Raw genomic sequence first — 12876 nt, forward strand, 5'->3', positions numbered from 1 at the left:
CTCTCCTCGCTTCACTTTGTCACAGTTATAAGAAAAAATATTACTACAGTTAATTACTGGTTGAGTGATCATTCCTGAAACATTTTGGTTTTTGTTTGATTGAAATCTGAAATGAACAACCTTGGGCCTGTTCGTTGTTATATACAAACATCCCTATTTGGTAAAGAATTGCCCAATTAGCACTACCTGCTATGCAAAGGCTACCACCTTGTAAGAGATACCTATGTATATTTCAGGTTTCTACAAATGTGCATGTTAATGGTTGCTTGTCTACATGTGGCCAAAGTCATCTGACAAAGTCTCCAGCTCACCCATAGCCCTACTACGTTATAAAATGGATAGTCTGTGTATTTGCTTCGTGACTGCTGTGTGAATGTGCGTTCAACTGTTCAACAATCTTAAGTATGCTTTAGTGGGCCCTTGTCCCTCCTTAAAATGTGGTTTAGATGTTGTCAATTCCTGCCGCGGGGGGATTTCTTTCCAAGGTTCTGTTTTAGTGATTAACTATATTCCTCTGAGGCAGCCCCGCATTGAAATAGCTAAATAAAGCCTTAGTTGAGCCAGTATCTGCGTGTATTCTCGGAAGTTAAGACGGTTGATGTGGGTTTGTGATCCATCATGGTCACGTTTGTTCTTTAGAAAAATGTCATATTTATATGAAGAATAGCTGTGTGCGGAAAATGCCACCCTACTGTTTAACTTCTCATAATTCTTACGTGGTTTCCTCTTCAATGACAGGACTTCTAATCAATCTGACAATTTAACAATGGGAAGAAAAGTGTCATCATTTCAATTTCAGAGACGTCAAACTGGGAATTCCGGAGAAAGTACACATTCTAAGCGAGGTATTTTCTTTTTTAATTCCTTTACCGTGTGTGACAAACGCCAGGCTGCAACCCTGCCTGAGTAGTTAGTCAGGTCGCTTGCGAAAGAGACGCAGCCGAAACCCCCTTCAGTATTCCTGGCTTTCCCCTTCTTTTTAGTGGGGCACAATATAAACGGTCTAAGGCCTTTCTGTGGTCACACACTGTTCCAATTTCCTCTTTTCTTCTTTTCTCATCTTGTCAAGGAGCTGCCAAACTAGATGTCTGAATGAACCCTGAGCTGACATAACATCAGCTTAGTTTCATTCAGTGGTAAGAAATAAAAGGAATGGCAAACTAAAGGAATCCAGTGTTGTAAACGTTTGCTTTTAGGTTTGCAGAAGACTGACATACATAATGACAGTTTTAAATGAAGATTAACCAGTTTTTACATTTATTCACATTTCGATCAATACCCTCGAGACCCAAAATTTCCCTCCCCTGGTAGAGTAGCCATAATGGTTTACTCACCTTAATTCAATGGGTTCAATTGAATGCGAGAGTGAATAATTCTCTCAGTCCGCGCTGTGATTCGCTGGCAACCAAAATCGTGGGAGAATGTGTTAAACTATTTCCGTCTGTTCTTTCTAGTAAGTAATTGTAGATGACAGGATAAAGTAACATTAGTTGTAATTCACTTGTGATCAATTGTGTTTGTATTTCCACCGTGAGTAAGTGTTGAGACGGAGAAGCGACACCCCCTCCTTCAACGCCGCAATTTTCTCACAGACATGGAAATGAGACACATTCCAGATGGCATTCTACAAATTCTGTACACAAATGACTTTCATTTTGAATTTGTTAATACAACACATCAGTCCTCACTACCTTAGGTGACCTTTAAGTCAAGGTCACGTTATAGTTTCTTCCGTTACTTAATTTGATTGGTCTGCGAGAACAATTCTGAATGAGGAACTCATTGCTAACCATTTTCTTTTCCAGGTATTTTTCAATATATCTGTCAAGTTTGGCTTATGAAAATTACAATGAGAGGAGCTGTTAGAGGACAAAAAAAGTGAGGCAGTATTGAGTGCATATCCCATGATAATCAGTTTGAATCCACGATCAAGATGTTGATGATAATGACCCTTCCCTAGATAATTTTTTTCCTGTGGTTGTGTGAAACAAAAACACAAGAAGCTCAATTTATTACTTGAAGACAATTCAGCTTTTCTTATCAAGGCCAACTTCTAAGTACACTTGAGCTGTCCTCATTTCCACCAGTGACTATCTCCGGCCAATAAGTGTAATTTTTCAAAACTTGAAACAATACAACTGTTCCTGCGGTAGAGACCATAGTGGGGAAGGAGATTTTTTTTTAAAGTGTCACTTTTTTTAAGACGCAGGCATTACTAGTTTTTTTTTTATTAGACGGTTCTGAGGTCTGTGGATCAAATCTCTCTGTTACGTTGTAGAGCGTAGGTGTCAAACCCAAGGCCGGGGGGCCAGATACGGCCCGTCACATTATTATATGCAGCCCGCGAGGACAAATTGTGGATCGACCTCATGTGTGAATACTAAAATCTTCACTTTTAAAAACTACAATTAGTTTGACACCCCTGGTGTAGACTTTACATGCTTTGCTCCTTGTGCTTGGTAGATGTCTATGTAGTCATCTGGGATCAGCTCATCTGCAATCCTAATGAGTATACTAAGCAGATGCATGGATTTACACCTGGCAGTAATGCAAACATTGTTATTCATAATAATAGTAAATGAATGCTATTCCAAAAGAAAAAGGTTCATATCAACTGCGTAATTATTTATGAAATTTGTTGGCTTCGTAAGAAAAGCAACTATAGTTGACTTTCTTAGTGTTTCAGTGTACACGATGTGTGCGTGACTGTTTTTCACTATAACAGGGGAAATTCCAGACTCTGGAGGACCTAATGAATGGGTCGTTTATGTCTTGTTTTGTCACTCTTATAAAATATTTCCAGTCTTGAAATTCATGTCACAACACTCGCACAATGATGTTTCTATTGTGTGCCGCATTATTATTATTTTTTTTTTAACCTACTAGGTGGCAATAGTCCGAGAACATCATGAGCTAGTATTTGGTGACTCGCACCCAAGTGACATACGTGTTCATGGTCCAGACACACGACCGTGACTAATGATAAAGATGCTTCCAAACTGCTGTGGCTGCTTTAGATGAACAGGATAAGACAGGCGGAATCACTTAAACCCCAGTTTGGTTTTGATGGACCAACTCTACATATTGCCTCAATGATTTTGGTCATGAATATCTTTCTAACTTTAAACCCAATTTATGACCAAAACCACGCTGCTGAGCAGCAGGATTCTGTTTGTTCCAGCGATGGAAATAAAGTTAATTAATCTAACATCTGAAAATGCTCAGTGAAGCTTTTTTTTTAAGAAATGTTACTCCCCAAACACTGGAAACAAGTGTGGATATGTTGGCTGCAGACTTGTGACATCTTTAACTATTCCAGTAAATGTCTGTTCTATTCTAATGCTAAGGCAGAATTACAGCAAAGAATAAGTAAACTTACAGTATACAGTAGAACAGTGTATCCCAACCTTTACTGAGCCAAGGGACATATTTTATTATATGTAGAATAATCTAGGACGGTATAATTATTTGGCTTTTGCCATCTAAAGCAAGAGCATTTATTTGTTCTGTCAGGCTGAACTATGTCTATGCATGGCTAGATAAATGAACAAAGATACATTACAATTCAGGATGGGGCCATATAGGCTACATAACATACTGATGAATAACTGGGGTTGAAACTGGAGACTAAAACTGTTCAAATATTTTTGAAAGATCAATGGTAAAAAATTCTAGCAATATCTGTATTTCTTTAAAAGTGAAGAAAATTTGTAATTTTAATATTGACATGATGCACAATTTGTCTTCGGGGTGACATAAAATGATGTGACGGGCCGTATCTGGGCCCCGGGCCCTGAGTTTGACACCTATGCATTACATGTAGTAAATAAATAATTTCTTTGTGACTTAAGGAGAATTTCCCATAGCACACTTTGGAAATGTACAGTATGTTTCAAGTGTGTGTCATGTAGCTTTTGAGGTTCCACTCTGTAAAAATGAAAATACAGTACACACTTGAGTCTCTTGAGTGTACTACCAGATTGACGTGTTCGCGCAAGTCAGAAGCGCTCCACAGACGTCAACAGCTGACTTTAAGACGTTGTTTCCACAAACATATCCAGCAATTTCCATCCTGTTAAAGAAAAATTGGAAAAGTATACACAACACAGTTTATTTTTCCTGTTCAAACGTGACATTTCACTAACTTTACCAGATGGATGTTTTTTTCCCATAAGGATATCTTGATTCATCCTCGGTAGGTACAAATTGTGATGTAATTCGTGACCTTTCCAAGAGCACGGCTTTGTTTATGTGAAAGCATCCATAGAAGTGCATCTTTTTGACCTTTTCGCCTCTTAATGCAACTCCCAAAAGTTTTCTTAAGAGCCGCCGAGTACACAGCAGTGGTGCCAGCACTTTGCAGTCTGCTCCTCTCATCAGAACCAAGAAAACCAAGCAAACGGGAACTGTGTGACGTATTGAGGCCATCAGACAATGAGTAGACATCAAATAAAATATGTGTCTCAGAAAATGGTTTGGAAGTTGGAAAAGATGATAAAGAGTGTCAGGAAGGACACAAGTACAATCAGACTCCTGTGACTCTTATTTGCCCACATCCAGAAAAGTCTCCACTGTAAATGGGCTGAACAACCACGATGTGCCTTTTGAGGACCGTAATGATGATGATGTCAGTGAATCCCTGTTAGTCCAAACATGATGAGATGAGCAATAGTTCCGCTAGCTAAATTACAAAACTCTCTGGACCTTAATTTCATTTCAGGACAAACTGCAAAAATACAAACATCAATTAGACTGCTTCTGATGTAATGTAAAAGGTTCTTTGGGAAATTTGAGAATTACCTGAATAAAATCTTTCCATCCATTTCCCATAGAGAGAAATTATTTGTTTTAGGCCATCGTGTCTATAATACAATCAAGGCAAGGTTATGGCAATTGAGTTGTCTGTTGAATGTTTTCCTCATCGGATCAGCCACACAATTTGGCTGCAGTTTTAACCAATATGCATATTTGTTACATTACATACCTTTTGTTAAAGTTGACTAATCATTTTCCCGCTAGAAAGATGGCTGTGTGGGTGGATGAGCGCAACCGTCACAGGTCCTGACATTTCACAAGAACTGCAGTTAATCAAATGTGGCTTATTGTTTTAAAAAGGAAGGATAAGAATTATTTGGATATTTTGCAGGTATGCATGTATGTTTTTGCAAATAGAAGGGATACAATGTCTGTATTCAACACTGATTGTCAAAGTAAAATGCTTTTATTGGTCGTCAAGTAGAAATATGGATCCCGCAAAAGAAACCACATTTGTAATTTGGGAAACCCCAATCTAAGGTTAGGAGAAGGTCATTTTATTGTAACCATCTGAAAAGATTCATGTTTTCAATAAACAGTACAATCAGGACAGCCAAACATCTTTTACGTTGGAGATAATGGATCTTAGTCAGGTATAGTCTTCTCTTTGGTCTGTCAAGGTACTGTAACTTAATACAGAGCATCCGGAACGTATTTACAGCCCTTCAGTTTTTCCACAAGTTGTTCTGATGTAGCCATATTTCTAAAGGCATTGACCCAGCCCACACAAAAAAAAAATACACAAGATTCCATAATGTAATTGTCAAAATTAAAGTGAAGTAATGCCATTGTGGGATATTACGTTATTACTGTAACATGAAATGTGGAAAAAGAGCACAAGAGAAGACTATGATCGACTATCCAATAAGATGCTGGAGGCAAGCTTGGCTGATTTGAACGTGAACTTTTGTATGACACCGAATCAATCAGTCATCAAAATCGGCATTGCATCATCTTAATCTTTCCCCTCCCTTCCTGTCGTTTGCTGTATGGCGTGTTTCGCCTTAGTCCCTATGGAGTGAGAACGTACGCAAGCTTGAAACTGTGAGTGACATGCTGTCATCAATGTTTGCCAAAGTGAGAGCAGAAAGAATTAGAAGATGGAGAATGGAGACAAGTACCGACTAATATAGATTTGTTCAAGGTCAATTTAAATCAAATTCAAAAAGAAAAAAAAAAAGAAGTAAAAAAAAAAAAAAAAAGGTGAGTGAGAGCCAACGCAGCTTGTGTGCCGAAATGATATTCACTGGAGAAAAGCATCAAATCATTTTGGCAATGATGAGCTTGTGTTTAATTTCTTTCAAACAATATCTGTCAAAGTTAAAAAGAAGCATGCATGATGGCCAAGCAGCGAACTCCTTCATGGTTTGGAGTTGCTGAGTTCAAATCTTGTTAGTGGATTCCTGTGTGGAGTTTCTGGTTTGGTTTTCTTTGGATATAAGATTCAAGCAGCATCGTCCAAATCCTGATTGATTAATGACCTGATTAATTGATTAGTGTGTCCGTACGATAATAGCATATTTTAGCTAATGGTGTTTGGTTTTCTTGCACAATTTTTGTTTTTTTAGAAAACTTAGCATTGTACATACCCTTCTGTTTCCAACACCCTGATGTTGTCATCCCCCCAAAAAATGAAAATGTGGTGTAACTTTGGGCCATGGAAAAAATGTCATATATCAGTGATGCATGTTTTTCATCGCACATCCCTGTACTTTTTCAAATGATGTTTGCTTTTGCTGTGGCTTTACATCAATTTGTTTCCGAGTTGGAATCAATTACTCGTCATCGTCTCCTGCTCTTCTCTTCTCTTTCTCGTGTCAGACTTTAACCGCCGCATCGTTGGAAGGATTTATAGGGCCGAGTGTGGGAGCGCAGAACAGACTGTCACGGACCCATATGTCACGCAACCATTCGGGCTGTACATCACTTTTCCCACACATTAGGATGGATCACATACACACGTCATACTATACTGCACTTCTCAATGCCAGGTATTGGGCAATCAAATAGAACAGATGCAGTGCTTTGGCGTGCTATGACGTACCTGATAAATCTGCACCAATAAGGTAATGACCGCTAGTATGATTTTTGTCCAAATCCAGGAAATATAAAACACACATGCGTGATGGGCCTTGCCTAAATCAACATGGCGATCTTCAACATTAGTCTTCGAATGCAAATCCAGATTTCTGTTGTCATTCTGCGAAGTCAAGGGGCTTCAAAATTAAATTCAGAATGCCAGTGATTTATACTGTGTGGCATTAGATATAGTACAAGTTTTGAGGCCAAGAACTTAGTTGTAGTCTTCTTCCTCTCACTTTCATAAATCAGGGAATAGCAACGGTCACTATTCAGCTGTGTTTTCTTTATTTTTTAAGTTATGAAAGTATTTTCAGAAAATTGGGGAGGGTAAAAGCTTTGTCTCCCATCCTAGCCAAGGACTGGGTTAGGATTTTTTAAAGTCATTCATTCTGACTCTTTTTTATGTCTATGTACTTTGTATATGTATTATATTAAAATAACAGTTTATAATATATGAAGAATTGTAGCCAGGCAACCTGCTGGCCTAGTGTCAAAGTCAAAGTCTGCTTTATTGTCAATTTCGTCACGTCAAGACACAAAAAGAGATCGAAATTGCGTTTCCTACTATCCCACGGTGACAAGACATATTATATATATATATATATAATATATGTCCACGGACAAACAAAACATTCAAGTAAACAATACAAAAAGTAAAAACAAGAAGGCACATACAATGAATAAATAAGAACAATGAGTAAATAATAAATAAATAAGAGCAACATGGTTGAAATGGAGCAATTGTGCATACAGCAGACAGTCAGAAGATTCTGCATATTCAGTTAACTGAAGACTTTGAATTTTCCATTGTTACCAATTTGAGTGATTGTTTGACTCTATGTGCCAAGTGTCCAGTCCAGGGTATGCGTTGACTCTTACGCAAAGTCGGATGGATGAACGGATACAAGACGACTGCAAATATCGTTATATCACGACCATTCATTCGAATTCAAGACGCTGTCTTATTACCACATTTAAAATACTATTTTGTTTTTTTATACTGATGTGTAATATTGAATGGAGTTGTTTCAGATTTGGTAATCCAACGGTTATTTCCCATATTTAAAGGTGTAGTTTACATCCACACAGAAGGAATTAGATGTAATGCAATATGTCAATCATCAAGAATATGAGAGATGTTTCATGTAGAAATGCAACCACATGTCTGGATGAAGTATGCTAGAAAAACAGAGTGACACCCAAAACTATGAGGTGGAGGCATGAGAAAGAGTGAAGTTGTTTTCTTAACATCCATCTGAAAACTACGCCCACTTGACGTGTTTGCATCTTACCCCATCTGATATTTCATCAAGTCTGTGACAATTTGGGAAAAAGGCTCCAAACGGAATAGAAACTGGAGAGAAAAGTATTTTTACACTCCCTTTTCATCCAGTCAACCAGATTTTTTTGTGAAAGTTGGATTGAACATGAGGTCAAGATTATTTTATAAGCATGTTTTTATTGTTGTCTCGCCATATTTGTTATTCACGCTACAGTGTGTTTTCTGAGCTTTCTGAACAGATTAGTGTCTGCCTATTTAAGTAATCATTTAAGGATTCTGTAACTTGAATTCACAGATTTTTGTCTAAATAAATAATGAATGAGTGACGATGATTACTGTTATTCAATCTCTAGTTCGGAAAATTGCAGATGACTTTTTACAGTTACTGATACACATCATGAACGCACACGTAGCAGCGTCACATAGCTGCTTCTGATACTCCCAGTTGAATTTACATCGCGTCAGATTACATTCTAAAATTCTTCCTGACACAAATGGGTTTCATGTGTGTCCCAAGCCCAAAATGGACAAACAAGCGACACATGAGAAGCAAGTATGACAAACAGAGTGAAGGTTAAGATCAGGTTAAGGCAATAAACTGATGGCTGAGGTTTAGAAACAGAGCACTTTGTGTAAACTTGAGGAAAGCCGCTGGTCATGGTTGAAAAAGACAAACCTTTGTCTTCTACTCTTTATAAAAGAAGCCCTGGACATTGAACCAAAGTCAGCAAACATTTACTTCTGTGTTGTGGTTCAACGTTGGTACTTTCAGTCGTACATACTGTATTTCCATGTCAATCAAATGTGTGCCATTCCAAAAAAATACCATGACCTTTCCATAATCTCTGCTGAGGTATAGCTGCAGACTGTTAGGATGAACAACCTTTAGACCAATTTCTTCTTCATTCACCTTGGGAATGAGAAGAGTCGCTTTAATTGACGGTAATTCCAGTTGGCTGTGCTCACGCCCACATTGACGCAAATGGCCCTTTGGCAAATGCCCCGGCTTGCTAGGTCTGTCGATTTTCGATTTGCTGCTTGCATCATGTGTTTGATCAATGAAATTTTTTAAAACAACAATCCCAGAGGAAGCCCTTGCAAGCTCAAGCCATGACATTACCTCATCGGAGTTTCACAGACATTTTACATGAAGTTTATATATCATAGTCCCATAAGGTATTCATGTGCACTTACCAGATGTGTCTGTGTCTGCGTTTGATTCACTAGCATCCAAGCGGTCATGGAGTTGCCTACCATGAGTAATAGGCTGATAATGTTAGTGGCTTTCCTAATGAAATGAAATTATGTTATGATTGTTGTCTTGCCTTGATCATCATAGCTCAACAATTCTTGCGGGTGAACTGTACTAGTTTGGGCTCAGATGATGCCTGTTTTGAAATTCCTCACAGTGATTGTCTTTATTTTCAGGAAATTCAAGTGAGGTATGAAAACTTGGAAATGCTTCTGTCTCCCCAGATTTATTTTTGGTTAGCTGAGATTTCACAACACGTGTGAAATGACTACAAAAAGTTTCCCGCAACCTTTGCTTCTCTCCATGTTTTTCATGTCGACACCATTCTTGTGTCATGTTCAATCAGAACGGAAATTCTTGCCAAAGCAAGCGAAAAGGTAGAGTAATCCTATCCGACTTTCAAAATCAATGGATGCTTTGCTGTTGTATAATATGATGAATAGCGTTTTCATCGTCACGGCGGTCTCAGGCCTCCTGGTGCCGTTAAAGGTATTTGTGTCACTGATAGTCACGCAATCTTCATACTTTTCAGTTTGGCCATAATATAATCACATTTTTATTTCCAACTGCTCTCACAACCATCCAGTTGTGAGCAGGTTTCTTGAAGTCATCAGAGCAAAGATGGTGACAGCAAAGACAACCATTTATCTCTGGTGACGATTGGCCGACAAAAGTTTTACCTTCAAAACTACAAGTAAAGCAGCAAAGAGTTTTTTTGCTGCCTTGGCCAGAAGAGTCACCTCTCAATGTCAGGGTGTGAATCACACACATAGTAAGAAAAAGCAACATGAACCACATGTATACAATTAGCTTCAGGATGCTTGTAAAGTACATTTGTATAGGTTGTACTCATCAAGCAGGAATGCGGAGAAAGTCCATGTAAAATGATCAAAAATGAGTGTTGTGACACACTCATACAAAAAGTATTATTTGTCTGGTGAGGGTTTTATGGAAGATGTCCTTCCACTAAGTCTGTTGAAATCTGACCAAAGAGGATTGATTCTCAATAAAAAGTATCCTCATTGGGGTCACGGGTAAGCTGGAAACTATTTCCAGTGATTTTGGGCAAGAGGCAGAGTACAACCTGGACGAATTGCCAGTCAACCCAGAGCACATGTAGGCAAAGAAGCACTCACGTCAGTGGACAATTTATCGAACCAAACGTTAAAGTTGATGCACAAAAGGTCAGCAGTGTCATCTGTTAAAGGGTTAAGCATGGCCTCTTGTAAGAGTTTATAAGAAAGCATGCTGTTGGCTTTAGTTGTTCTTCACAGCATGTCTCCCCAACCAAGCCAGCTATTGTCAGCAACATTAAAAGCCAGGACCATAAAAGAGCTGCTGAACCAAAATACACAGATTTTGAAATCCATAAATTCCTCAGCAGAAACTATATCCTGAAGTCTTCGAAGTTTTGAACAAACATGACTTAATGCCAAAAGAAACTTTGGTCTTGCTCTATCAGTGATATCACAAGCATGAAGCCTGACTTGTTTTCTTGCTATTGTCTGTGGAAGACATGAAATAAGGTTCAGGATTGAGCAAAGGAAACAAACATGAGTATTAGGATCAAAAAAGTTATGAATGACTGACTCCATCACTGTTACAAGTCTGAATCATTTCCTGTCAAGAGTTAAATTAGGTCATGACTGCAAACAAAAGATGTTTTGGCATTTCCTAAGCCATCTAAGTGTATTTGGCCTATCTTGTTTTCATGTGTGTCAAGTTGTCCTGATTTTGCCCAGTTCTTGAAACTTGAAAAAGGGCCTTGGTCCTTAGAACTCAGATCTTCCTCTTTTCTCCTTGCAGTTCATTGCACAATTAATTAGAGGGAGATTAGGTTGATAACATTAAACAAAGCAAACATTGCATTATTTTAAATTGAACTAAATTCAGTAATTGCATACCTATACTAGGAAAATATGAAGCATAAGTAACTACAAATTGATTGAGCCACTCAAAGTTAAGATAAACACAGTTTGTAGCTCAAACCAAACATTTCAAACAAACCAAGCAATAAGCAAACTTAGAAGTATAGCAAACAAGTCCATTTCCTACCAGTTGCGTGTGACGAGGAACTGAGGAGTCTCTTAGGGTTCCTTTTCTTTGCTTTCTCTGTTTAAGTGTTTTTTCATTCACTAACAGGCTTTCCCTTCTTTGGTCTGTAGGCAATATGCCCATCCCTGGCATCTGACAGGAAGTTTGGTGAATTGTGGTTGGGTTTTTTTCTCTGCCCCCTGCAGGTCTGAAGGGAGACTAGTGGATATTTTGTCTGAATGATCTCTGCCTCGGTTGATGTGACAATATGCCTGCAAATATAAATAACGCTAACAAATGCCAAGCATAGCAAAGGCTCTGAAACAATGAGCTCCAGTTCAAATTCCAAAGCCAATCCCAAAGGAAGCAATTGACGATGATGAATTTGTTTTCTTTCTGATTAGTACTCTTTTGATATTATCAAGCGTTTGTCGGTCCTCAGAGACTACGGCACTTGAGTGCTTCTTATAATGCCACAAAAATGGAGTAAAAGTCATCTCAGGGGGAAAAAATCTAGAATCAGGCTTCTTCCTGGACTCAGGGCCAAAAACATGTTGCACAAACCACAATATCTTCCCTAACTTTTCCTCTCTCTGCCCTCCCAGTGTCTTCTTCCGTAATTAGGCCTCTTTTCTTTTTTTTGTTGCACATGAACTCCCTTTTTATCTCGTTCTCTTTCTTCTTCCATCCCACCAACTCCTCTAATCACGGCTACTTAGAAACCAGCGTTTGTTCATGCATAGTTTTTGTGTCTATCATGTCTTGCTGGTCTGTCAAACACATTGGCATGGGTTCGAGGCTCAAAAAAGCTTTTTGATCCGATGATATTCAGTGCTGATATGAAAAGAAAAACACAAGACCAAGTCATCCTTGGGTCAGTTTCAATATCAGTGCAGGAGATGGCAAACATACAGCAAGAAAATATGGAACCAATTTCCACTAAACTATGTGGATGGGTGTGGCACGGTCAAAGAAGGAATTCAATTTTAGACCTGATCCATGACTTTTTTATTACTATTATTCTGAAAATAACCATTTTTTTTGTTCAGCAGTTTCACCACTTTGCACCTTCATGATGTCTTGCAGTGGTGTCAGCATTTTTCCATCCTCTGATTGGTTCAACTAAAAAGTTTTTTGTGTTTTTTTTCCTCTGCATTGTTGAACTAAATATGTGCAACAAAGATTGATTTACAGGGAGGATGATGTCGGGCATGAGTAACAAAATTGTTCATGTTTCTATATTTTCAAATGATCACATTCACAGCATTCCTTAGAAAATATTGTCTCGTCAACGGTGAGGTATTTTTAAAACAGACTACTCATGAGGTCCTCGGAATGTACCGTATTGGTGACCCCTATTGTAGTATATTGAAGTCATGTATTGCGTACACAGTGAGTGGCTTGTGATGAT

General features: G+C 38.4%; 1 protein-coding gene across 1 annotated transcript in view; it reads right to left on the reverse strand.

Annotated features, from left to right (window-relative positions):
• LOC148392126 (tumor necrosis factor receptor superfamily member 11B-like) overlaps window positions 1–11610 on the reverse strand; it is a 42810-nt gene extending 31200 nt beyond the window's left edge. Inside the window, exon 1 of the mRNA XM_088386578.1 lies at window positions 11487–11610. Within this exon, the coding sequence (XP_088242704.1) occupies window positions 11487–11609 (123 nt within the window). The 5' untranslated portion in view covers window position 11610. The remainder of the gene's footprint in view (window positions 1–11486) is intronic.
• Between the last annotated feature and the right edge of the window lie 1266 nt (window positions 11611–12876).

The sequence above is a fragment of the Syngnathus floridae genome, chromosome 10, assembly GCF_059516105.1.
Source record: "Syngnathus floridae isolate MCC-2025c chromosome 10, RoL_Sflo_1.0, whole genome shotgun sequence".
Classification (NCBI taxonomy): domain Eukaryota; kingdom Metazoa; phylum Chordata; class Actinopteri; order Syngnathiformes; family Syngnathidae; genus Syngnathus; species Syngnathus floridae.